General features: G+C 44.9%; 1 protein-coding gene across 5 annotated transcripts in view; it reads right to left on the bottom strand.

Annotated features, from left to right (window-relative positions):
- DPF3 (double PHD fingers 3) overlaps nt 1-27,912 on the bottom strand; it is a 282,885-nt gene that overhangs the window by 124,343 nt on the left and 130,630 nt on the right. For all 5 annotated transcript variants that reach the window (XM_031668016.1, XM_031668013.1, XM_031668014.1 and 2 more), the window contains exon 3: nt 17,132-17,239. In XM_031668016.1, the coding sequence (XP_031523876.1) occupies nt 17,132-17,239 (108 nt within the window). The remainder of the gene's footprint in view (nt 1-17,131; nt 17,240-27,912) is intronic.

Below are 27,912 nucleotides of genomic sequence, written 5' to 3'. Positions count from 1 at the left end.
ACTCTGCCTCCTGACCACAGGAGGTCCCAGAGTGAAGGGGAAAGAAAGGTGCACAACGTATGTCCCAGACACACTTCTATTGAGCCCTTAGGGATTTCATTTATTCAATTTTATTTGATTATGGCCCATCTGGATATAGGATTTAATATTTTTTTAAAGTGTACTCACTTTGAACCTCACATAAATTTGGGGCCCACATAACCCGACAGGAGCCATTGAATCTTTAACATTAAAAGAAAATGGTCCAAAACACACACATAATTCATCTTTAAATTAGCCTGATTTTATACACATGGATATAAACCCATGGATCGTTACTCTCTCCACAGCGGCAGCAGCTGTCACCCAAGCCAGCCGCCTCCCTGGGCCCCCGTAAGCAGCTCTGCCTCTACTTCTAATTGGGAACAGAGATACTCCTTGGGTGACTTCCAGCACGATCCATCACACCAGAGACAGCTTCTGTGCAAACCGAAGCAAATCGGTTTCTAAATAAGAAAAAACCTCCTAGACAAACAAGGATTGAAGCATAGAAAGTCTTTAAAAAAAAAAACAACCAAAAAAAAGCACAAATAAAAGCAAAAAAAAAAAAAAATGTCCAGCCAAGAGCAATGGCTTCTTCTCTTCAGGGCTACAGACAGGGCAGCCATCCTCTTGGGTGCAGATCAAAGCCACAAGCTTTTGACACAGGTGCCCCAAGTCTGCCACCCAACGCACTGAAAGCAAAGCTTCCACTGGGTTGTTGGAGCCACCGAGCTCATTAACAGGATGCAGGCGAGATGAGTCTGAAAGTGCAACATGGGAGCACAGTGAGTAATTAAATCCCAGGTCATTTAAAAATGCAAACGCCACGAATGTCATGAGCTCCCCAAGCCTCTGCCTCCTTCTCCTTCGTTATTTGGCTCAGGATGGAGGATTGGAAACCTGAGAGTCATATATGGATTATAATAAAATATGCCGTATAGAAAACAGATTAAGACAGTTCTTCTTTGGGGAAATATACAAGGAGAGGAGCTGTCTGTTAGCTGTCGAGTTTGCAAGAGATACCATCTTTCGGGAGGCAGTGTGCTCTGCCAACAGACAGACTGCCCCAAGGGAAATTGTGGTGAAGCACCCCGACAAGGCACATCCATCCGTCCATCCATCATGGGCTCCCTCTGACGCAGGGGCCTGGAGATAGAGTTATGGTGCAAAAGGGAGGGAGAAATCCCACAGACAATGGCAAAGAATCTTCCTGCTAGATCATGAGTGCTCAATTTTTTTTTAGCTGCCTCTAGTTTTCCTTTAAAAATACAAACGTGCAGTTTTCTCGTCTGGGTGCTTATTATTTTGAGGAGTTAAGCCCATCATATTTCCTTGGATTTATACATCAACTTACACAAAGGAGAAAGGAGCTTAAGAATCATTATTTCATTTATCCCCATCAGACTGTCAGACTCGTGAGGAGGGAGAAGGGAGGGAGGCATTGTTATCTCTCACCTCACAGGGGAAGAGACTGGGGAGGGGGGTCAGAGACCTGATTTCCTAAGATGGTGGCAGGCCTAAGGATCCATCTGCTCATTCCCTAGGGGTGCCACTTTCTTGGCTGCCTTTGACTCCCTGTTTTGTGACTCATAAAGCTCAAAATATATGAGGTTCACATTGAGGACCCATCACCCAGGCTGTACCCCGCAGGCCCTGTTACCACTTGCTTTAGAATCTCAGGATATCCATACAACAGGAGGACTCATCCCTCCCCCATATGGCCTCGGCTGTGCCTACCCTCTCACCCCTAAGTAGACATGCCAGGATGGGTGCCAGCATCCAGATATCAGGACCACAGATAAGCTTTCTCCCACCCCGAGACACAAAAAAACACCCACACTGCCCAAGGAAGCTCACCACTGAGCTGCCGGCAGACCAGGTAAATGCAGCTACCCGGAGGGTGAGGACGGGGAGGGTGGTGGGAGTGGACCGAGTGCGGGCAGCATTTCCAAAGGCAAGGTCAGGGAATCAGGAGAGGCTGGTCAGATGGTACAGAGTATCAGTTAGACAGGATGAATATGTTCTGGAGATCTGTTGTACAGCATGGTGACTCCAGTTATTAGCAATGAAAATTGCTAAGAGAGTCGATCTTAAATGTTCTCACCCACACACAAAAAAATGACAAGAATGTGGAGTGACAGATACATTAACTAGCTTCATTTAGTCATTTCACAATATATACATATATTTAAACATCACATTGTATGCCATAAATATATATAATTTTTATTTGTCAATTATGCCTTAATAAAGTTTGGAGGGAAAAAAAATAATAATAAATAAAAATTCAGGCTGGGTGCAGTGGTTCATGCCTTTAATCCTAACATTTTGGGAGGCAAGGCGGGTAGATTACTTGAGGTCAGGACTTTGAGACCAGCTGGCCTACGTGGTGAAACCCCATCTCTACCAAAAAACACAAAAATTAGCCACGCGTGATCGTACACACCTGTAGTCCTAGCGACTTGAGAGGCTGAGGTGGGAGAATCACTTGAACCTGGAAGGGGGAGGTTGCAGTGAGCCAAGATCATGCCACTGCACTCCAGCCTAGGTGACAGAGTGAGACACTGCCTCAAAAAAAAAAAAAAAAAAATGCATAGTTCAAAGGAATACAGACAACTGGAAAGTGCAAAAAGCTGCTCTGGGGTGAACTCTCAGCTCCATTACCCTAAAGCACACACTTGGCCTTGATCTCCTATCTGTAAAACTGGGAGAACAAAACCCACTTCCCACTAGTGTTATGGGGCCAAAGAAGATAACACATGTGAAGTGTCTGGCACAGGTAGAATGCTCAATAAGTGTCAGCTCCCTTCTTTCCACCTCCTACAGTTTCCCTCTCCTTGTGCTTTTCAGCAAAAACCCCTCACCTTTCTGACACTCTAAGACCACCAGACATGGTGAGTGAGGCACAGCTAACCCCTCCATGGGCATGAACCCAGCGGGGATGGAAACAGATGGAATCTGAGGCAGGTAAGAGGATGGAAGAGGCTGAGAATGAGACGCAGCTGGAAAGCAGAGGGACTGGTGCTGCTCCAAGTCCAGGGTGGCCATTGCTTCCGCAGCTTCGGGGTAAAAAAATAATGGCAGAGCCACAGTGGAAGATAATCTACTTTATCCCTTCATTTGACAAGTAATTATCAAGCACCTACTATGTATCGACTCTGTTCTAGGTGCTGGGACAATGACTCTGAAGAAAAGAGACAAAAATCCCGGCCCTCATAGAATTTATATTCTAGCAGGAGAGAAACAATGCATGAAGCAAACAAGTGAAACCTTCAGTGTGACAGATGGTAATCAGTGCTTTGGAGGAAAAACAGAGCCAAGGAGGAGAAGTTGGAGTGTCAGGGTGATGGGAGGGGGTTGCACTTTTAAATGTGGCCAGGAAAGTGCAAGCCTGAAGGAAGAGAGGGAGGGGGCTTCGCTGACATCCAGGCAAAGACGTTCCAGGCAAAGGAGCCTTCAGTGCAAAAGCTCTGAAGCCGGCCCATCTGCCTGGAGCAGGGTGAGCCAGGGGGATGATAGGAGACCAGCTTGGGGAGCTACAGGGGCACTGAAGGCCATGTAGGCACCTGCAAGAATGTTGGCGTCCACCCAAGTGCAATGGCAAGGCGCTGGAGGTGTTGAGCAAAGCATGACATAATGATGCCTACATGTTAACAGAATCACTCTGAGAATAAGTGAAGGGTGTCGGAGCAGATGTGGGGTGACCAGTGAGGAGTTACTGCAAAATGTTTGGAGCCTCTTAATGAGTCTGGTGCTTGAGGAGGGAGCTATGCACGATATGGACAGAGCTCTGTCCTCATGGTACTTACACTGTGGTTCTCAGATGTGTCCTGGGGGTAGTAGGCACTGGGGAGCAGTCCCCTAAGCAGGGGGCTTCCCCACCAGTGAACCAGGATGGAGGCCAAGTAGGGAGGCTGGTGTCAGTGCAAAGGGGGCAAAGGTGTGAAGCCATACCAGGGTGAGCCCATGGAGGAATGGTTCTTCAAGAAGAAAGTGGACCAGCCTAGCCCAAGGGCAGGGAAAAAGATCCAGCCACATGGGCCTGGCCTGGCATACCATGGTTTAACAGGTGTAGTAAATGCAGAGAGGAGGCCTTCCAAGTTCATCTCTGTGCCCTGGGCCATGGGTGCCTCAGGGCTGAGTTCTGGGACATAGGAGTGAGGTCCCACAGCCAAGTTCTAGGTCATCTATAGACAAGGAGCTTTTAAAAGGCTTTAAGACAGAGCTGGCCATGGTGGCACATGCCTGAATTCCCAGCTACTCAGGAGGCGGGGGCAGGAGGAGGATCACTTGAACCCAGGAGTTCAAATATAGCCTGAGGAACACAGCAAGGCTGTCTCTAAAAATAAATAAATAAAATAAAATGAATAGACTCTAAGGCAGAATGAGTTGCCATTCTGGGCCAGATGGCACACACTTTTCCAGCGAGGCAGTGAGCTATCTGCAGCACATTCATTGTCGGTGCTGGGGACGGGAACTGTGTTGCAGAGACCCACCCGGCAGTGCAGTGTGGAGGTGGCATCACAGTGCCTCCTCACACTTGCCAAGTCCTCCACCCTCCATCCCACACCCTCTCAGAATAACCCTGCAAAACCACCGTGACCTACATCTCACAGATGAAGGACTGGGGTAGGAGTGGTTAGGAAATTGTCCAACATCACAAAGCCAGTGGGTGGAGGGATCTAGACTTGAACCTAGGCCTTGTGATCCCTGTTTGGTGCCTCTCCTCCAGCAGAACAAGGATATTTGGACAGGGACGACCCCTACAACCCAGAACCAAAGAGGCAAGATGGCAACACTTGGGTCCCCCGGCCAGGCTGGGAACCGCAAGGGAAGCCAAGGTCAGCGGCCCCAGCCCTCTCCTCCCCGGCAGAGCCTCCCTCATCTGTGCAGCGGAGATGATGAGAGCTAGGTCATGTTCTCCAAGGTTGAGATCAAACACCAGATATGACTCTTCCCCTCATCCCTTTAGAAATCTTTACTGCCCGTGGACCATGTGCCAAGCCTCATGCCAGGGGCTAGGGATACAGATGAAAAAACGATAGGCCCTCGTCATCCAGGTGTCCACCTCCCAGCGGGCAGAGGTACAGGTGAAGTGTCCACCTCCCAGTGGGCAGAGGTACAGGTGAGCAGGCGACGGCATAACTGGGTGATCCCTCCAACTCACAACCCATGCTCTACACGTAGCTCTGGCAGGTCCCACAGCAAAATATGACCATGGACACTTGGCAGCAGCCGTGCCACTGCCCTGCCCACTGCCTGCTGCCGGCCCACCTCCTTGGCCAGCCCAAGCTCCCAGAGCCCTGCAGAATACCAGCACAGCTGGGGAACATGGGCAGAGCCAAGGACATCCAGACTTCGTCCCCCAGTCCCTGCTCCTTTCCTGAGACTGACAGGAAGGCAAAAGAAGCAGATCACTTCCAGCACATAATAGACACAGCCTGAGTGGGGGCTGCATGCCCTGCCCTCCTCGCTCCAGCTCCCCTTCTCATGAGGCCAACCAGAGCTGACGAAGCTGCCGGTGCAGGCCTCCAGATGGATGGCTGCAGGCTCTGACACTGCAGGAAAGAGATAAATGACTGGTCATTTCCCCCTGATGCACTTGAAGGCATCCATTCTCCCAGCCGTACCAAGCTCAGGCAACCCCCCCTGCCCAGAGACAGATAAGCACTGACAGATGGGGGTGGGAGCTGGGGCGTCCTTCCCCTTCGGAAGGACACAGCCAGACTCCTCTGCAGGCCGGGAGAAGGTCGCATTGTCCATTGGCTCACACCTGGCTCGAGGCTCCACGGGTCCCTTCCTCCATCTCCCCCCTCTTGCCCACCCCCGCCTGGCTCATCCATCTGAAGAGCACACGGCAGAGGGGGAAGGCTGGGGGCAGAAGGAGCCGCTGACAGGCTCATCAATCTCAGGTTACATGCTTGGCACCTCGGCGTTCCTTAAGTTGTTCCGGGACTGGGAGGGTGTCGGAGGAGCCAGGGGCACTGTCTTGAGAAGAGAAATCGCACTGAACATCAGAGAGCAAATGGTGGAGAAGCCTGGAGACTATTAAAATGTGGGCCATGTACAAAAGCAGTAGGGAACTAATTAAGATGCAGGATTTTCAAAAGCTGGGGAAGTTGGCCGCAGCCTGCTCCCATCTGTAGAGTTCTGGCAGTTCGGCGCAGCAGGGACAGCACCCTGGGCGGGTGAAGCAGGCCTCACCACCCCTGCTCGAGCAGGCGAGACTCAAACCCTCCATCTGGATAACCCCTTTGGGGGATACTCCTCTGCAGGCCCCTATGCCTTGCTTGTTGGCCAGTCTATGTCCCTCTCTGCTTTGGGTCACCTAAAGCCACTGCCGTCTTCGGGGAGCCTGCCCTCTTGTTTGAGTTTCCCCCAACAACATGTGATGGGGCGATCATCCTGGTCATTCATCCCCAGTCATTGAAGGACTGCCAAAAACAGAAAAAACACAAGAGAAAGAACCCTATCCCTGGCTGCCCTCCCTCCCATCACCCTCGGAATTCGGCAAGGGTGGCAAAGAGCCAGGCTGCTCCCCGAGTGTCCTGGAGCAGAAGGGATCAACAAGGCCTCAGGTGCATTCCAGGTGCGGGAGGAGCGGCAACTCTAAAGCCCTTTTCATCTGCGGGTCCAGGATAAGCGAGTGTGTCGGGCCTTGAAGCAACATGGCACCAGCTCCAGCAGGCTCCCCGTAGGGCTCTGTCCTTGGCATCACCAGGATCCCCTGGGAAATTAGCTTCCTAATTCTGTGCCGCAGTTTCCCAACCTCTAAAATGAAGATAATATCTGTCCTAGACCATGGGGACCGAAGGTCTGGGGTTGAAAGATGCTAAATTGATGTAAGCAGACTATCTGGGCATTTACTCCAAGGGGACACAAGTAAAAGTTTGTTCCCAGCCTTTGTCTTTTCTTCATTCAAAAAAAAAGAAAAAGAAAGAAAGTGAAGTTAAAGGCCTCTTTTTTAATCAGCTGGCTTTTGCCCAACATCTGCTGTGCTCCCAGGCCTTCTGGTGGATATTTACTCTCCACCTTTCTCTTCTGCCAGCTCCACTCCCCCTTCACAAGGACAGAGCCCTTTTCTTGGGGAGATGGTCCGGGGGAGGCCCCTTGGTGGCACCAGGCCACTGCCCAAGTCTTCGTGTTGTAGAATTGTGATGTCTACATCATGAAACACCTTGCGTTCGCCTCTGTGGCCAAGTGAAAGCTGCAGAGAACACTGAACTCAATTGTCAGTCAGTGGGGAGAAATAATGTTGTGTGTGTTGTCCTTCAGACGCCCAGGCAAGTAGGAGGTTGCAAGATGTTTATTTAAGACTGACTGGAGGGGCGACGTTTGCCGTGAGAAACACATAGGTCCAGGGACACCGAGAACACTTTCAAATTCCAAAGAGCTCTTCCCAGGTCTCAGGCCCTTCCTACCCCATGCAGACAGATTTTTATTTTCAGCAAATAGTAAAGAAACAGGGCCGGGCGCGGTGGCTCACGCCTGTAATCCCAGCACTTTGGGAGGCTGAGGCGGGTGGATCATGAGGTCAGGAGATCGAAACTACGGTGAAACTCTATCTCTACTAAAAATACAAAAAATTAGCTGGGCATGGTGGCGGGCACCTGTAGTCCCAGCTTCTCGGGAGGCTGAGGCAAGAGAATGGCATGAACTCAGGAGGCAGAGCTTGCAATGAGCCGGATCATGCCACTGCCCTCCGGCTTGGGTGACAGAGCGAGACACATCTCAAAAAAAAAAAAAAAAAAAAAAAAAAAAAAAAAAAAAACCACAACAACAACAAAAGAAACAGAAGCGGGATGGTGCATTTACCACACTGGAGGGGTGAGGACAGCAGGACAGGGGAGTCACTCCAGGAGGGAATAACTTCACCCAGGAACAAATGACTCGATGTCAGCCAAGACCCAGCTCCCCACTTTTTTTGAGACAGGGTCTCCCTCTGTCACCCAGGCTGGAGAGCAGTGGTGCAATCACAGCTCACTGCAATCTCAACCTCGCGGACTTCATTGATCCTCCTACCTCAGTCTCCCTAGTAGTGCCACCCTACCAGTGCCCACTACACCTGGCTAATTTTTCTATTTTTTGTAGAGATGGGGTCTTGGCATGTCACCCAGGCCCAACTCCGCACTTTCCAGCCTGGAATGTCCACTCATTCCACATGAGCAAAGTGCTTCAGGGGACTGAATCAGAAAAGGATGGTTCTGTGGCCCTGTCCTCAGATCTTCTCCAACAGCCCTCAAGATTCTTGAACGTGCACCCCCCTCTCTTTGCCCTGACCTGGTTTCCTGACAGAGCTCCGCAGACCTGAGGTCAGCGACAACTCTGACCCTCGTTACCCCTGGACTTTGTTGCTGAAACCTGCCCATCACTGCTGGACTCAGGCAGGGACAGAAAGGAATACAGGAGGGACAAACTGAGTGTTGGCATAAATTTTTTGTGACATCTCCTCACTGTCCATAGGACTCTGATGTGGAAGGAAATTCATGCCTTGAGACAATTCTGCTCCAGGCCAGTGGCCCCTCAGTCTCTCAAAGAGCAGGCAGACTGTTCTCCCTCTTCCCCGAGGAGATGAGGACATGTCAGGGTATGCTGATGGCGGAACCCAGGCGGGCTTCAAGAGTCCTAGGCATAACTAGATTCCTGGAGCATCTTCTATCAAAAGGAGCTCAGGGAGCTCACACAGGAGGCTGGGAGGGAAGAAGAGGAAAGGACAGGCATCCTTAGGGGCTGGGTGGTGGAGGGGCACCAAGGGTGGGTGGGTGGGTTGGTTTGGGGTTTGGTTTCTTACAACATAACCTCAGCCTTCCAGTTTCCATAAATTTAAAGAGATGCAGCTCAGAATGGGCAAATTATCACTCTTCAGCAAGTTTTGCCCAGAGGATTATATACAATGTTGTACCATTTGCTTTTGGTTATGTATTTTGTTTTTATGCCACTTAGCAATATATCTTTAACATCTTTCCATTTTTTTCTACTCATTATTTTAAAGGACAAAATAATACTCCATTCATAGAATATACAAGTACTATATATTTAATTAACCCCCTATCAATGAATCTTCTGGAAGTTTTCATTCTTTGTTGTTATTACAAACCATGCCACAATAAAAAATATATATCCAATATATATTATATGCATATATTTATTTATAGAATAAGTTCCTAGCAATAGAATGTCTGGGTCAAAGAGCATGTGTGTTTTAAATACCGGTAGGTACTATTCATTGTATTTCAAAAGGTCATACCAATTCCATTGCAATGTGTAAAAGAGAGCCTCTCCCTCCATCTCCACCTCTGTTCCCTTCACCTGCTCCCCTCTCCTTGGGAAGGTCAGCCTCAGTTCACCCAGCGAATGGTCCTCACCTCCTAGGAATTTGCAGCAAATTCTCCAGAGACTCTGGCCAGCGACTCTATCCTGAGTCACACACAAAGTATCAGCCAAAAAACTGAGCTCTCCTTGAGCCCAAATCAAGTGGAATAAAAATAAGAGATAGTCATTTTAAAATACTGCCCAAGTTAGCCCTGTTAGCCCTCCTGAGGGAGGACCTACCCCCAAAAAGGGAGGAGTCCTCTCAAGTGGAAACTGCATTTTATGAATGATGAGGGCAGAGCCTCTGGAAGTTGGGCAGGTGGTACCCTCAAAGGGACCCCCAGCAGGGGCACAGAAGAGGGGCTGAGATCTAGCTCGTGCTCTACTAACCCACCAGAAAGGGCATCATACATTTTGTAAACATCCACCCCCCAGGGGGCACCACCCTCCACTTTTACACAAACAAACCATATGGGCTAGCCGAGGCCCTGGATGAAGTCACTTTTCTGAAATTTTGGCCTGTGCAAAAAATTGAAATGCAAACTTGCGTCACCTCTGGGAAGACAGTGGGTACATTTCTTTGACTGCGCTGTTTCTCATTCTCTAGATGGGCCCTGGCTGCTTGGAGGTACCAGGCTGAGGCTCGTAACCACTGACTCCAGGGCACTCCGACGTCCTCTTCATTCACCACCCACAGCTGCAGGCTGGCATGGTGGTACATTCTGGGAGCCAGGCGCAGCCCCGGCTGTTCAGACTCAGAATAGGATTTGGAAATGACAAGCATCTGGCCTAGGGTTTGTGGGGGTTGTTTTTGTGTTTTTAGTAGGCCTAGTAGTAGGTCTGTTTACCCAAAGAGGGGAAGAAGTTCCTCTGAGAAGGTGCTCTGCCATGTGACTCATTCCAGCCCCGGCTGTTCATTGCTTCTCAGCATCTGGGGACTGGTGTGGAGGAGTAAGCCTGCCCTGGGGGAACCCAACTTTTCCCCTGAGGGCCGATCATCACAAAGGCTGGCACCTGTCTCTGCAGATGGGGTCCCCAGGACCCTGCCCATCCCTGGGGTGAACTTTTACCACTGGGAATCTGGTCTAGCCACTTCTGCCTCATGCTTGGGCAGAGGCTGAAGAAGCCTCTCAAATGATCACAGATACAAGACACCATGTGCAGGTGGGGACTTGGCTACAGCAAACTGCTAGTCCTAGGTTCTTCCTTTCCCTTCCCCTTGCATGTCACGGCAGGCCCGATAACAGGGCATGGCCAAAGCCAGCTGTGAACTCAGCTGCTCCACGTTCGTCCACAGGCCGGGCATAAACACTGGCAGGCCAGTGTGCCCAAAGTAAATGTCTTTAGGCAGAAGGCACAAATACTCGAGAAATAGCTGCCTGCCTCAGTCCCACCAACATGGGCTTCTCAGATACATGAGCAGCACAGAAAATTCTCCTTGGCTCTGTCCACAGCCTGATTTCCCTCACCTCTAAAATGGGCTCACAACCCTCTTACCTCTTCCTTCCCTCTCTACCTCCCAGGGCTATGGTAGGGACCAAGGAGCTGACATGAAAGAAAATGCTGTATGAACTACAGCGTGCTCTTCAGACTCTGGTTATCATGATGATGATTAACCAGAGTGTCCCATCCCCTGGGTGGCAGCGATTGGTGTTGGGGGGAAATAACCCCAGCCAGCTAATCTGTCCTTCCTAGGCCTCCTCTGCCACAGTTGTTGAGGGGGACTGCCTTTCTTTTGGGTGTGGTATGTGCTGAGACTGGAGCTGCTGGCAGCCCCCTCACTTGCCCTATGAGGAGAAGAGAGTGTTAGAGTACACAGAGACTGGCTGGGTGTGGTGGCTGATCCCTGTAATCCCAGCACTTTGGGAGGCCCAAGGCAGGAGGATCACTTGAGGCCAGGAGTTTGCAACCAGGCTGGGCAACATAGTGAGACACCCATCTCTATAAAAAAAAAAATTTAGCTGGGTGATATGGTTTGGTTCTGTGTCCCCACCCAAATCTCATCTTGCAGCTTCCATAATTACCACGTGTTGTGGGAGGGACCCAGTGGGAGATGCTCAAATCATGGGGGTGGGTCTTTCCCGTGCTGTTCTCATGATAGTGAATGGGTCTCATGAGGTCTGATGGTTTTAAACACAAGAATTTCTCTGTGCAAGCTCTCTCTTTGCCTGCTGCCATCCATGTAAGATGTGGATTGCTCCTCTTTGCCTTCCACCATGATTGTGAGGCCTTCCTAGCCACATGGAACTGTAAGTCCAATAAACCCCTTTCTTTTGTAAATTGCCCAGTCTCAGGTATGTGTTTATCAGCCACGTGAAAACAGACAAATGCAGTAAATTGATACCAGTAGAGTGGGGCATTGCTGAAAAGATACCCGAAAATATGGAAGTAACTTTGCAACTGGGTAACAGGCAGAGGTTGGAAAAGTTTGGAGGACTCAGAAGAGGACAGGAAAATGTGGGAAAGTTTGGAACTTCCTAGAGACTTGTTGAATGGCTTTGCCCCAAATGCTGATAGTCATATGGACAATAAAGTCCAGGTTAAGGTGGTCTCAGATGGAGATGAGAAACTTGTCGGGAATTAGAGCAAGGGTGACTCTTGTTGTGTGTTACCAAAGAGACTGGGGGCATTTTGCCCCTGCCCTAGAGATTCGTGGAATGTTGAATTTGAGAGAGATGATTAGGGTATCTGGTGGAAAAAATTTCTAAGCAGCAAAGCATTCAAGAGGTGACTTGGGTGCTATTAAAGGCATTCAGTTTTATAAGGGAAGCAGAGCTTAAAAGTATGGAAAATTTGCAGCCTAACAATGCAAAAAAAAAAAAAATCCATTTTCTGAGGAGAAATTCAAGCTGGCTACAGAAATTTGCATAAGTAACAAGAAGCCCAATATTAATCCCCAAGACAATGAGGAAAATGTCTCCAGGGCATGTCAGAGGTCTTCACAGCAGCCTCTCCCATCACAGGCCCGGAGCTTTAGGAGGAAGAAATGGTTTTGTGGGCTGGACTCAGGGTCCTTCTGCTATGTGCAGCCTAGGGACTTGGTGCCCTGTGTCCCCGCTGCTCCGGCTGTGGCTGAAAGGGGCCAATGCAGAGCTCAGGCTGTGGCTTCAGAGGGTACAAGCCTCAAGCCTTGACAGCTTCCATGTGGTGTTGAGCCTGTGAGTACACAGAAGTCAAGAACTGAAGTTTGGAAACCTCTGCCTAGATTTCAGAAGATGTATGGAAATGCCTGGATGCCCAGGCAGAAGTTTTCTGTGGGGGTGGGGTCCTCATGGAGAACCTCTTCTAGGGCAGTGTGAAAGGGAAATGTCAGGTGGGAGCCCCCACACAGAGTCTCTACTGGGGCATCACTGAGTGGAGCTGTGAGAAGAGGGCCACCATCCTCCAGATCCCAGAATGGTAGATCCACTGACAGCTTGCACCTTGCACCTGGAAAGTCGCAGACACTCAACACCAGCCCATGAAAGCAGCCAGGAGAAAGGCTATACCCTGCAAAGCCACAGGGGCAGAGTTGTCCAAGATCATGGGAACTCAACTCTTGCACCAGCATGACCTGGATGTGAGATATGGAGTAAAAGGAGATCATTTTGGAGTTTTAAGATTTGACTGTCATGCCGGATTTCAAACTTGAATGGGACCTGTAGCCCCTTTGTTTTGGCCAATTTCTCCCACTTGGAATGGCTGTATTTATCTAGTGCCTGTACCCCCATTGCATCTAGGAAGTAACTAACTTGCTTCTGATTTTACAGGTTCATAGATGGAAGGACTTGCCTTGTCTCGGATGAGACTTTGGACTGTGGACTTCTGAGTTAATGCTGAAATGAGTTCAGACTTTGGGAGACTGTTAGGAAGGCATGATTGGTTTTGAAATGTGAAGATATGAGATTTGGGAGGCTCCAGGGTGGAATGATATGGCTTGGCTCTGTGTCCCCATGCATATCTCATCTCGTAGCTCCCCTAACTCCCACATTGTGGGAAGAATCCAGTGGGAGATAACTGAATCATGGAGGTGGGTCTTTCCCATGCTGTTCTCATTCTAGTGAATGGGTCTCACGAGATCTGATGGTTTTAAAAACAAGAGTTTCTCTGCACAAGCTCTCTCTTTGCCTGCTGCCATCTGGGGAAGTTGAGGCTGCAGTGAGCTGTGATTGTGCCACTGCAGCTGGGGTGACAGAGTGAGATCCTGTTGAAAGCAAGAAAGAAAAAGAAAGAAAGCAAGAAAGAAGCAAGGAAGGGAAGGGAAGGGAAGGAGGGAGGGAGGAAGGATGGAAGAGAGAAAGAAGGAAAGAAGGAAAGAAAGAAGGAAGGAAGGAAGGAAGGAAGGAAGGAAGGAAGGAAGGAAGGAAGGAAAGAAAGAAAGAAAGAAAGAAAGAAAGAAAGAAAGAGGAAGGAAGGAAGGAAGGAAGGAAAGAAAGAAAAGAAAGAAAAGAAAGAAAGAAAGAAAGAAAAAGACATGTAGCCCTCACTACTCTCACTATGTTTGAGCACCTGGATGCAGCTATGCCTGAAGCAAGACAAACCTGGGGATTTACTGGTACATGAGCCAACTTCCCTTTTTCTGCTTAAAATTGCTTGACTTGAACTTCCAATGTTTATGACTAAAGGAATTTCAACTATCTCTTGGTTATTTTAATAATTTATATATTAGTTTTATAATCGTAAAATAAAGTTTTTAAGAGAAGAAGCCTTGCTAAAGTTTAAGTTAGTGTACCTATCAATAGTATGAGGAAGCAGAAAAAGCATTGAACAGTGAAATCAGGCAACCTAGATTTTCTGCTGGACCCACACAAATTGCTGTGTGACTTTGAACAAGTTTATTAAACTGTCTAGACTCCAATAAAATAAGGAATCGGAGTTAGTGATATCTAAGGTATTGTGTAGTGCTAAACGTCTTTGCTTCTATAAAAGGAGACCTAATTAGTCTGATAAAAATTGTTCTTAACCAAGACTTTTTACAGAAATGTTAATAAAGACTAATAATTTAAAACGTGTCAAGCACTTATAATAAAACCCTTTAAATTGACAACTTACATGTGAGACATCCTCATATACACGCAAAATATTCATTGCATCACTGGTTAAATTGGAAAATTTAGAAACAACAATTGAGAACAGCCAGTTAAACAAATTGTGGTACATTCATACAATGGAATATTATGTAATTACAGAAAAGAAATGAAGAAACTCTTTACATTTTGCTGTGGACAATATCTAAGACACATTTTTAATTGAAAAGTGCAAAACCCAAAGTGGTTGTGCTGTGTAAAAAGAGGAGGGAAAGCTAGATAGATTTAATTCCTGGTGCATGCATGAATTATCTCTTGAAGGAATCTAAAAAAAAACTGCTACTATTGATTACCTTTGGAGAGACTGGGTCTTATTTTTCATGATACAGTATATCCTTTTATCTTTTGAATGTCAAAATATGTAACTGCCAGGCACAGTAGCTCCTGCCTGTAATCTTAGCATTCTGGGAGACCGAGGCAGGAGGATTATCTGAAGCCAGGAGTTTAAGACTAGCCTGAGTAGCAGAGTGAGACCTTGTCTCTACAGAAAAGACAAAATTAGCCAGACATGGTGGCATGCACTTGTAGTCCCCACATACTGAGGAGGCTAAGGTGGAAGGAGCGCTTGAGCTCAGGAGTTGGAGGCTATAGTGAGCTCTTTGGAGCCACTGCACACCAGACTGAGCAACAGAGTGTGACCCTATCCTCTAAACAAAAATAAAAACATAAAATAAAATAAAAACTGTACATGTAACTGTATTACCTACTCAAAGTCAAATAAATTTTAAAAGTTTTTAATGTAAAAATTACATAAGACTTTTTTCGTGCTTATGGTCATGCCAGGGTGACTTGTAGTCTAGCTACCTATAAGTCTTCGAGACCAGCATTTCTCACACTTCATCATGCATTCTGGGGATGCACTCCAGGAGATCATGATAAAATGCAAGTTCTGATGCAGCAGGTCGGGAGCGAGGACCATGCTTCTGCACGTCTGACAAGCCCCAGGTGATGCTGCCGCTGCTGGTCAGGACCGCACTTTGAATGTAGGTCTAGAACCACACTGATCAATACGGTCACCACTAGTCACATGTGGCTACTGAGTGCTTGAACTGTGGCTAGTCCAAAAAGAGATGTGGGGATGTGTAAAATACACAACGGAATTCAAAAAGAGTACCAAAAAAGATCATAAACGATCTCATAATTTTTATATTGATGACATGCTGAAACGATGTTTTTGATATGTTGAGTTAAATGGAATATATGATTGAAATTCATTTCCCCGTTTCTTTTTCCTTTTTTTAATGTAACTAGTAGACAAAGTAAAACAACACATGTGGCTTGCATTATATTTCTATTGCATCGTGTTGGTCTAGGAGACCCTGATGATCTCCTACAACCTGCAACAAGGCGGGGGTTGGGACAACCTCGGTCATCACCCTGGAGTATTTGCAAGGGTCTGTAAATTGGTATAAGGACCCTGGAGACCTGGGAGAGAGCATATTGAAGAATCTGGAGCCCACTCACCCCTAACAAATAAAATAAACAAATAAAACTTCTACTCAAGTGAATTGAAGTGAACAATCAAAGCAGTCGTAACCCTGGAACTGTAGGTAGAGCTTTTGCAGAGCAAAGTCAGCTTAAGGGACCAGTGTTGAAAGGAACGAGTGAGGTACCATTGCCAGGCAGCCAGCCTTGACGACAGTGGGAGGAAGTATGTCAACTCTATTTGCACCACTGAACAGCACTGTCCCTACCACCCTGAGTCATATCCCAGCCTGGCACCCTCAAAAACAAAGATGGCTTTAAAGCTAAGGGCCTAGGGTAATCACTTGACTTGCTGCAACACAGACACAGGTCTGAAGACAGCCACATAGTCAGAAATGTAATATTAGATTAGCATAGGCCAGGCACGGTGGCTCATGCCTATAATCCCAACAATTTGGGAGGCCAAGGTAGGTGGATCGCTGGAGGCCAAGAGTTCAAGACCGGCCTGGCCAACATGGTGAAACACTGTCTCTACTAAAAACACAAAAATTAGCTGGGAGTGGTGGTGCACACTTGTAATCCCAGCTACTTGGGAGGCTGAGGCAGGAGAATCACTTGAACTCGGGAGGCGGAGGTTGCAGTGAGCGGAGATCACACAACTGCACTCCAGCCTGGGCAACAAAGCTAGACTCCGTCTCAATAATGTATATATATTAGATCAGTATAAACATAACCCCACCAATTCCTTCTGTGTGGCCACAGAGCAATCTGCGTCACTCGGGTAAATTTTAAACTCAAACTCTTCCATCCGCATCCAAGGTAAGTGCAATTTTTAGTGAACTGACCCCTTTTTGTGTAAGATGCTCCAAAGCTCATACAGGGTAAGGGGTAGAGGGTCCACAGTGTACTCTCTTCTCCTCAGAAATATACAAACTGAGCCAAGATTTCTTTACTTGAGGCCACAAGAAAGGTATCACATGACCCGAAAGAGCTGCACAGCCTTCAGTTCTGTCGGGAAAGTCATCCTGGAACTGGTCCCATGCTGCTCCTGCTTGCTTGCTTTCCTCCCCTGGGGTGGCAAAGGGAAAGCACGAGACACCCAGAGGGGAGAAACTCTCCGGTGGACGCGTGGTCATGTTTCTACTCAGCAGGCACAGAGGTCCACCCTTGAGCACAATGTGGGCATGTTCCCTCTCCCGGAAAACTTAGCTCTATGGACAAAGGAGTAAACCAACCTTGTCCTGGGCCCAGCCCAGTCCTCCCACCTTTCCCATCACGGACCCAACCAAGCTCCAGAGCGCACTGACCAGGTTTTATCTCCAGCAGCCGCAGCTTTGGATCTTCAGGTGGGTGCAATCGTCTCTTCTTGCGCCAGCAGCGGGCAGGGTATGTATACAGTTGGCCCGGGGCAAGGCCTGTGGACAGAGACAATGTAAAGATTAAAGGCTCCAGGCTGGAAGGGGCCTTGGAAACGACCCTAACTAACCCTGTCATTCACAAGGAGAGGGAGCTGAAGCCCAGAGAGAAGTGACTTGTCAACATCACGAAGCTGATTGCTGGCAGTGGCAAGGCTGAATCTAGGTCATCTGACCCCAGGACCCTGGCTCTGTCAGCTCCACCATGCTGCTCAGCAAGCACATGCCAACAAGAGCCATTGCCTTCACCAAAACCAATTCTGCTCTCCTGCCTGGAGAGATCACCAACTGGACCTTCAGACAAGAGGGACCTTTGCAGTGTCTCCAAAGCAGTGGATCTCTATCCACCGCCCCTCCATCCGGATCCAGGTTAAGCAGGTTTCCTTCAAAATGGAGCAGTAGTCAGTTGTCCTACCATATGGACAGCCTGGATTGAGAAGCATCGCAAAGAGACAGAACCAAAAACACTAGATCTACTCAGAGGCATCTCCCACCTCCAGCTGCTGGCAGCTCACTGCAGGCAAATGGAGCCTTGTGTAGCCCCCATGAGAACATAAGCCCACTCTGGTGACCAGGCCACATGACCTGCAGAGCCCGCATACCTCTATATCCCAGCCTATGTGCCTGGCCTTACAAAAAAAAAACAAACAGGCAGGAGGCCAGGGGCTGGGCTCACATGCCACACCGTGTGTGTGGCCTTTGACACCATGCTGCATGCCAAGCACCATGAGGAGCCTTCCTGCTCACCAGACAACAACTCTGTGGCTCCGGTGGCAGCCACAGGCCTTGGAGGAACAGGGGCTTCTCCATGCTAGGCCACAGCCTATTCCCAGGGAAATGGGGTGGGGAGGAGGCTGAGGGGTGAAAAGGCAGGTATTTGAGACTGGCTAGGTAATTTTCAGACTGGCTAGGTGATTCGCAATCTTGAAGAGAGTGTCTGATAACCCCCATAATAAACCAGCAGGCCAACCAACCCCTAATAGGAAGAAAAGCCTAATGAGGACAAGGACTTTTCTGTCTTGTTCTTGTCAGAAATCCCAGAATCAGAACTGTGCCCGACACAGAGCAGAACCAAACTAAATACTCATTGAATTAATGAACGAATATGTTGCAGCTTCCCTTTAAAGTCACAACTCTGTCTTCTGCAGGTAAATGTGGCACATGACAGCTGCTGGATGCAGGCGGCCTACCACAAAAGTGTCACTGCACACACCTAGGACCATGGGCTCAGGAAACATCAGCACCTGATTTCCATCTGCTGTCTTCCATTTCAGGGCCCTTAAAAGTTAAGAAGGGAAACTGGCTTCATTCTTCACCTTTGCAGAGAAAATCTATGTAACTTTCATTGCTATATACTCATTCATTCATTTTCATTTTTACCAGTCAACTCTACCCATTTATCGGGATGGGTCTAAGACAGAGTCAATTATCCCAGCATTAAAGGAACGAAAATATTCAGGTCTCTTTACGTTTAATCACACAGCTGCTCCATAGGTTGCAAGATTGTGAGCAAGTTGGAGATTCTGACCTCCCCACCCCTTGGTTCTTAGAATCCAGAACTGACCTGCACTCAGAAATGTCAGAATCGAATGACCATTGGCCCTGCTGTTCCTGGCTCCAGGGGACTCATCCACCCAGATCCAAACCACCCAAGAGGGACTCCAGAAGTGAAGGCTCAGGCCTGAGGTCAGAGCTCCCTGCACCCCCTCTCCTCCCATGGCCGTCTCTGGGCCTTAGGTTTCCTTCGTAGCCCAGAGGCCACTTCATGGTGCTTCCAACCCAATCAAACACAGGTAAGAGCGAGCGAGCTGGCCCCACCAGCAGCCCCCAAAGGTCTACATGGCAAGAGTGCAAAAGTGTCCACAATTGACCAGGTCCTACACCCTCCCTGAGACAGCAGTCACTGTGCTTGGCGGTCAGCGGTACCAGAGAAGCCCCAGGCCACTCTGCTTGGAGCTTTAGGCCCATTCTTCTGGGAGAATTCATTTTAGCAGCTAGTTCGAATCTCCAGAAGAAGGGGCTGTTTTTGTTTCATTCTTTCTCTGCTGGATCGGAGACGCTCTGCAGTGCAAAGGAAGAGCACGTGAGTCCTGGGAAACATCCTAACACCTTTCTGAGCCTATTGCCTCAGCTGTACGACAAGGGCATTAATAACACTAATACCTACCTCCTAGGGGCTGTCATGGGGATTCACTTATATTCAAGAGAAAGCTCTCTATATCCATAAAGATGACAGATGTCAGTTTTTAACTGTCACAAGTTAGCTGACCTAGTCTTGGACTCCACACCCATGCAACAGGATGGACCCCCACCCCATCCACCAAGCTGCCACTTGATTCTTTAGCCATGAGGGTAGAAACAGCCTTCTGTTTCATGTCTGCTTTGAATCCACCTCATCACAACAAGCAAATGGTCCCAAGAGCTCCCCTGGGGCTCCTTGGCCCCTTCCTTGCCCTCCTCACCAGGCTGACAGACACCAGGGTTCCTTTATAGGAACAACACGTTCAGTGCTGGAGTTCCACTTACAGAGGGAAGAGCAGGGCCCCATGAGACTTATGTTGTTTATCTCATTAGAACAGGAGGCACATAACTCAAAGCGTGTGTGTGTGTGTGCATATGTGTTCGTGTGTGTGCATGTGTGGTAGATGGAGGTGGGGAAGGAGGATGGAGTCACAGCTGCTGTGAGGAAAATGAACCTTGGGGAGTGAGCCCAGGGCTGGGGAGGGGATATGAAGGAGGGGAAACAAGTGGCCGAAGACAAGAGGGGAAACCAGTCTTCCCTGGTAACCAAGGCCACTGCTACCCATCACTTCACATACCCCACTGAGCAAACTCCTTTTCTGTTATTTTGAGCTGCAACTCCAGCTACAACACTCATGCCCATGTGTAAGCACAAACGTAATGCACACAGACACACACACAATCAGAAACTCACACACTTGCTGAGAGAACTGGCTCCATGGAAACATCTGGCAATGAAAGGCTTGATGCCTTTATGGTCAGCAGATGAATATAGCTGGTTACGCACACTGCACAGCGCATCCCGGCGTCCCCAAACCTACGCCGCCCGTGCTGGCTGGTTCGCAGCATGTCGGCGCGCTCGACGGCCCGTAATCCCAGCACTTTGGGGCCCATGCCAGCAGATCACTTATGCCCAGGAGTTCAAGACCAGTCTGGCCAACATGGTGAAACCTCACCTCTACCAAAAATACAAAAATTAGCCGGTGTGGTGGTGCATGCCTGTAATCTCAGCTACTCGGGAGGCTGAGGCAGGAAAACTGCTTGAACCCAGGAGGTGGGAGGCTGCGCCCGCGCCACTGGACCCAGCCTACGTGACAGAGCAAGATTCCAATGAAGAAAGAGGAGAAAGAGAGGAAAAGAAAGAATGAAGGAAGGCACAGCCACAGCCACACACAAATAAAAATAAGGAAGGAAGGAAAGAAAGAAAATATAAGAAAAGAAAAGAAAGAGAGGGAGAGGGAAAGAGAGGGAGGGGGAGAGAGGGGGAGAGGAAGGAAAGAAGGAAGGAAGGAAGGAAGGAAGGAAGGAAGGAAGGAAGGAAGGAAGGAAAGAAGGAAGGGAGGGAGGGAGGGAGGGAGGGAAAGAGGGAGGATGATATGGGATAGGAACAGCAATTGAAATGGGGAAGAAAAAAACTGAAGTAGTTTCATCTTTCCCCATCCAGAGCTGAACTGCAGTTCAAGCCCTCCCAGGGAAAGGCCCTCTCCCTGCAGGATCTCAGAGAGGTGGACCCGCAGCTGCCCCTGAAACTTCGCTTCAATGAAGAATTTATTACGTCACGGGACAGAGTGTCCCACTGTCGGCCAACTCTTACTGTGATAAAGAGATTTACCATGACCTTATTTTGAATCAAAATCTATCTTCCTGTAAGTTATACCAATTTGTCCACCCTCTGTTCCAACAGCAGACAGCTACATCCCAATCCTGCATCCCATATATCTGCTTGGGTTTGAAGGGGAGCTAACCAAGAAGCCGAGGAACTAAAGAGGAACAAGAGTTGTAGGAAAGAGGTAGTGACTACCCCTGCTCAGAACCAGGTAACAGGATCAAAGTTTCCAAATGGAAAATGACAATACAACAATTTAAAATACATCTTTAAAAAAATACAGTATAACAACTATTTACATAGCATTTACATTGTATTAGGTATTATAAGTAATCTAAAAATGATTTAAGGAATATGGGAGAATGTGTGTAGGTTATATGCAAATATGCCTATGCCATTTTATATAAGGGACTTGAGCACCCACAGATTTTGGTACCTTCTGGGGTCCTAGAACCAATTCCCAGTGGATAATAAAGGATGGCTGTTATGTATATAACACACTATCATTTATTTAACAAATGGGGATACACACATATTCAGACAAATATATATGTGTGGTGTGTTTGTATGTTTTTTTATGGGAGTATAAGAGAAAAGCTAAAAAAAAAAATTACCTAGAGAGAGCAAAAATAAAATAATAATAGCAAGAAGAAAAAGAGAAGGAAGAAGAGGAATTGCCTATAGGAAGAAGAAACGGTAAAAGTGAAGATACGCTAGACTTTCTCATAATATACCATTAGAACCATGCAAATATTTTACACAATTATAAAGTAAAATTAAATTAAAATAAAAAGCATATCTATTTCTGACTAAGATGGAGTATAAAGACCAGATTTAGCTCCCACCTAAAACCAAAAGAGAGGAAGAAAGAAATCAACAACAGTTTTGAAGACAATGAACATCAGGCATTGAAGGACAGTGATTCCTGAGACACTGAAAACAAGCAAGATAAGCCCTGTGATTGCCCAAGCTTACAGCCTTAAGAGAGTCTCCAGACTGGAACATAAGGAGGAGGAATATAGGTGGAGCCCTACAGAGTCCCCACGTTTGAGTTGAAGAGAAAATACCAAGAGTCTGAGGAGACCACAGTGACTAGAACCCAAGCAACAGAAGGGTCGACAAAAGAGAGCTGCACAAAGAACGTGGAGACCCACAGAGGGTCCCCTTCAAGTATTCAGGTTAGCATTGATCCATGTATGCTTGTGAGGAAACTAGGCAGGACTGGAGAAAGAACTACCCAAAAAGATTAGAGGTAACAGTGCTTGGTGTGCACAAGGGGGCGAAAATAGTCTGTTTCCACCAGCCAATATGGAAAACCATATGACTCATGGGGTACTGGGTAGAGTACAGTAGAAAGACCTTGCCTCACTAATAGGCAATACTTTGCAGCTCTAGACTAAGTACTGCTCCGACTCCACCTAACAAATCTTAAAAGCAAGACAAGAAAACATCAAACTGTTTCCAAATAACTTAAATATGTCCCAAAACAATGTTCAAGAACATTTCTAGGAATAAAATATATCTACAGCATTCAGCAAGGTAAAATTCACAATGTGAGGCACCCAACCCAAAATTACAAGGCATGTAAAGAAGCTGGAAAATATGACTTATAATAAGGAGAAAAATCAATCAATTGAAACCAACCCAGAACTGAAACTGATATTAGAATTAGTAGCAAGAACATTAGAACAGTTATTATTTGTATGCTATGTGTTCAAGTTTAGTAAAAATTTGGGAGATATATGTATTTTTAAGACTCAAATTTAACTTCTAGAAATGAAAACTATAATGTGCAAGACAAAAAAATTACCAGATGGAGTTCATGTCAGATTAGACATTGCAGAAGAAAAGACTGGTAAACTTAAAAACACAGCAATAGAAACTATTCCAAAATGAAACCCACAGGAAAAAAGAGAAAAGAAAAAAAGAATAATGGCATAAATGAGGCATGGGGCAACTTCAAACAGCCTAATATATGTGTAATTGAAGACAGTGAAGAAAAAATACTTGTAGAAATAATGGCTGGAGGCCGGGTGCAGTGGCTCATGCCTTTAATCCCAACACTTTGGGAGGCCAAAGTGGGAGGATGGCCTAAGCCCGGGAGTTTGAGAGTAGGCTGGGCAACATAGTAAGATCCTGTCTCCGAGAGAGAGAGAGAGAGAGAGAGAGAGAGAGAGAGAGAGAGGAGAAACGGAAGGAAGGAAGGAAGGAAGAATTAAAAAAGAAATAAGGGCTGGAAATTTCTGTAGTTTGATAAAAACTGTAAACCCATAGATCTAAGAAGCTCAATAAAACTAGGTATAAGAAACATTAAGAAAACTATAGCAAAGCATATCATAATCAAAACTGCTCAAAAATAGTGATAAAGAGAAAATATTAAAAGCAACCAGAGAAAGGAGACATGTTACATATACAGGAACATCCTTATCTTTGCAATGCAAGCAAGAAAAGAGTGGTTCAACATCCCTACAATACTGAAAGGAAAAAAAAAAAACTTGTCAAACTAGAGTTCTATATCCAGCTAAAATATCTTTCAAGAACTAAGGCAAACTAAAGATAGTTTCAGATATACAAAAGCTGAAATAATTCATCAACAAACCCATACTCTAAGAAATGTTAAAAAGAAGTCCTTCAGGCAGAAGGAAAGTAATACCAGATCTAAATGTGGATCTACACAAAGGAATGAACAGCATCAGAAATGGTTTAGTACATGAATAATTATACAAGATGTTTTTCTTATTATTTTAAACTCATTAAAAGATGATTGACTATTTTAAAAAATACAATGACGACCGGGCGCGATGACTCACACCTGTAATCCCAGCACTTTGGGAGGCCAAGGTGGGCAGATCACCTGAGGTTGGGAGTTCGAGAACAGCCTGACTAACATGGAGAAACCCCATCTCTACTAAAATTACCAAAATTAGCTGGGCCTGGTGGCATATGCCTGTAATCCCAGCTACTTGGGAGGCTGAGGCAGGAGAATCGCTTGAACCCAGGAGGCAGAGGTTGCAGTGAGCCAAGATGGCACCATTGCATTCCAGCCTGGGCAACAAGAGTGAAACTCAGTCTAAAAATAAATAAATAAATAAATAAATAAATAAATAAATAAATACACACTGACAATGTAGTATGCGGTGTATACTATACATAAAAAATAAAATGTATAACAACAATTGCACAAAGCTACTTGGGAGGCTGAGGGAGGAGAATGGCACGAACCCAGGAGGTGGAGTTTGCATTGAGCCAAGATCACACCACTGCACTCCAGCCTGGGCGACAGAGCAAGACTCTGTCTAAAAAAAAAAAAAAAGTATACTTATAGTAATTTCCTATTGCTGTAACAAATTACCCCAAACTTAGAGCTTTGAAGCACCACAAATTTGTTATCTTACAATTCTGGAGGTCAGAAAGCCAAAATCAGTCTCAGTGGACTAAAACCAAGGTGTCAGCAGAATTACATTCCTTCCAGAGACTCTAGGAGACAACCTGTTACCTGGCCTTTTCTATAATAGCTTCTAGAGGCCACCTACATTCTTTGGTGCATGGCCTGTTCCTCTGTTGTGTCACTTTGACTTCTGCTTCCATCATCACATCCAGTCTGACTCTGAACTCCTCCTGAACTCTGTTTTCTTTTTATAAGAACACTTGTGATTACATTAGGCCCACCTGGATAATCCAAGATTATCTTACCATCTCAAAATTCTTAATCCTGTCTTCAAAGTCCCTTTTGCCACGTAAGGTAACATAGGCACAGATTTCAGTAATTAAAATGTGGATGTCTGGGGTGGGGCAAGGGCCTTATTCTGTTTATCACAGTACTATGGTAGACTCCTTATACTATTCATGAAGTAGAATAATATAATTTGAAGGTTAACTATAATTAAAGATGTACACTATAAACACTAAGCAATCATTAAATTAACAAGTTATAGTTAATAAACCAACAAAAAAGAGAGAAAACATAATCACATTAAACGTAAATTTTCTAAATACCCCAATTTAAAAATATTGTCAGATTACATGTAAAAAGCATAACACAACTATATGCTGCCTATTAAAAAACTACTTTTAATATAAAGATGCAAATAGGCAAGAAGTAAAATAATGGAAAAAGATATTTCATGTTAATATTAATCAAAAGAGAGCTGGAGTGGCTATATTTGAATTAGACAAAGGAGATTTCAGAGAAAATAATATTAATAGAGATTAACAGGATTATTTTATAGTGATAAAGGAATCAATTTATTAAGAGGACATAACAATACTAAATGTTTATGTACCTAATAACAAAGCTTCAACATACATGAAACAAAATGTAATAGAATTGTAAGGAGAAATAAGCAAACCCACAATTATCGTCATAAGTTTCAATACCCCACTCTCAATAATTCATAGAATAAATAGAAAACAAGTAAGGACGTAGAAGATTTAAACAACACTACCAACCAATTTGACCTAATCGATATTTATAGAACATTCCAAACAACAACAGCAAAACACAATTCTTTTCCTGAGCAAACAGAATATTCACCAAGGTAGACCATATTTGGTGCCATAAAACAAGTTGCAATAAATTTAAAGGAATTCAAACCATAAAAATCATTCTCTGACCATTTGGAATTAACTTGGAAATAAATAATGGGCACATCTTTGGAAATGTCCCAAGTGTTTGGAAACTAAACAATACAGTTCTAAATAATCCATGAGTAAAAGAAGAAACCAAACAGGAAAATATTTTGAACTGAATGAAAATAAAAACCCAAAATCAAAATTTTTTAAATGAGGCTAACATAGTATTTATGGGGAAATTATATCAGAAAATGATGTAGTAGAAAAGAATAAATATTTCAAATCAATGACCTTTTTACACCTTAAGAAACAGATACACCTACTCTATACCCATAAATATTAAAAAATTAGAAGAAGAAACAGAAGAGCAAATTAAATCCAAAGTAAATAGAAGGAAATATAATATTTAGAGCAGAAAAAACAATTGAGAAAATCAATTCTACCAAGAGCTATTTATTTGAAAAGATCAATAAGATTGATAAACCCCTAGTCAGAATGATGAGGTAAAAAATAACATTCAAATACCAATATAATGAGTAAAATAATATGTCACCACAGATTCTACATATATTAAAAGGGTAATGCAGCAATATTTGAACAACTTTGTGCAACCAATTAGGAGAAAGTAGATAAAAGAAACAAAATCACATACTAACAAACCTTACTTAAGATGAAATAGATAACCTAAATAGCCCTATCTATAAAAGAAATTAAATTTACAATTAAAAACATTACTGCAAGGAAATTGCCAGATCCAAATGGATTCACTGGTAAATGCTATAAAATATTTATGGAAGAAATAATACCAATTCTATATGAAGTTTCAGAAAACTAAAAAGGAAGAAATACTTCCCAACTCATTATATGAGACCAGCATCACCCTGACACCCAAACCAGACAGACATTACAAGAAAACTATAGACCAATATCTCTCATAAACATAGATGCAAAAACTCTAATAAAACTTGAGCGACATGAATCTAACAATACATTCAAAAGATAAAATAGTATAACAAAGTGGGGTTTATCCTAGGAATGTAATGTTGGTTTAACATTCAGAAATCAATCAATGTAACTCATTATGTTAAATGTAAATTTAAGATATTAAATTTAATCAACCATTCCTACATAATGAAGCTTCCATGAACAAAAGAAAAACCACATGATCATCTCAATAGACACAGAAAATCAGATGACAAAATCAAACATCCATTTGTGACTTAAAAAAAACTCTCAAACTACAAATAGAAGGGAGCATCCTCAATCTGATAAAGAATAGCTACAAAAAAATCTACACCTAATGTCATACTTAGTAACAAAAAATTAAATAAATGCTTTCTCCTTAAGATCAGGAACAACATAAGGGTGTCCAATCTCACCACTTTTACCTAACATTATATTGGAGAGTCTAACCAGTGCAAGAGACAAATAAAATAAGTAAAAGTTATCCATATTAAAAGAAAGAAGTAAGTTTTCTTTATTTACTATTCAGATTATCTATTAGCAAACTAACAGATAATCAACTATATAGAAAATTCTACAGAATCTCTAGAAAGCTATTAGAACTAATGAGTTTAGCAAGGTTGAAGGATATAGGAAGAATATATGAAATCAGTTGTATTTCTGTATATTAGCAAACATCAGAAATTAAAATTTATAAAAATGTATTTACAATAGTATCAAAAAAATTAAGTACTTAGAGATAAATCTGACAAAAATGTGAAAGATCTATACACTGAAAATTAAAAATCACTGATGAGAAAATTAAAGAAGATATTAATAAATTGAGAGATATGCCACATTCATGGGTTGTAAGACTCAATACTGAAAATTGTCAATTTTCCCCAAGTGGATCTATAGATGCAACACAATCCCAACCAAACTCCTAGCCAGTTTTTTGTAGAAATTGACAGACTGATTATAAAATCCATATAGAAGTGTAAAGGACCTAGAATAATCAAAATAACTAAGAAAAACAAGAACAGATTTAGAGGGCTAACACCACCTGATTTCAAGCATTATAAAACTATAATAATCAAGACAGTGTGGTAAGAGTGTAAAGACAGACAAATAGGTCAATAAAACAGAACTGAGAGTCCAGTAATAGACACACATATATGTGAACATCTAATTTTTGACAAGGCAATTAAGTGGAGAAAGACTAGTCTTTTCAACAAACTATGTTGAAACAATTGAATATCCATCTGCAACAAAATAAACTTTGTACCATATACAAAATTAACTCAAAATGAAT

This window comes from Papio anubis, chromosome 7 (assembly GCF_008728515.1).
Source record: "Papio anubis isolate 15944 chromosome 7, Panubis1.0, whole genome shotgun sequence".
In the NCBI taxonomy this organism is placed as follows: domain Eukaryota; kingdom Metazoa; phylum Chordata; class Mammalia; order Primates; family Cercopithecidae; genus Papio; species Papio anubis.
This window is presented reverse-complemented; position numbering and strand designations above follow the sequence as displayed.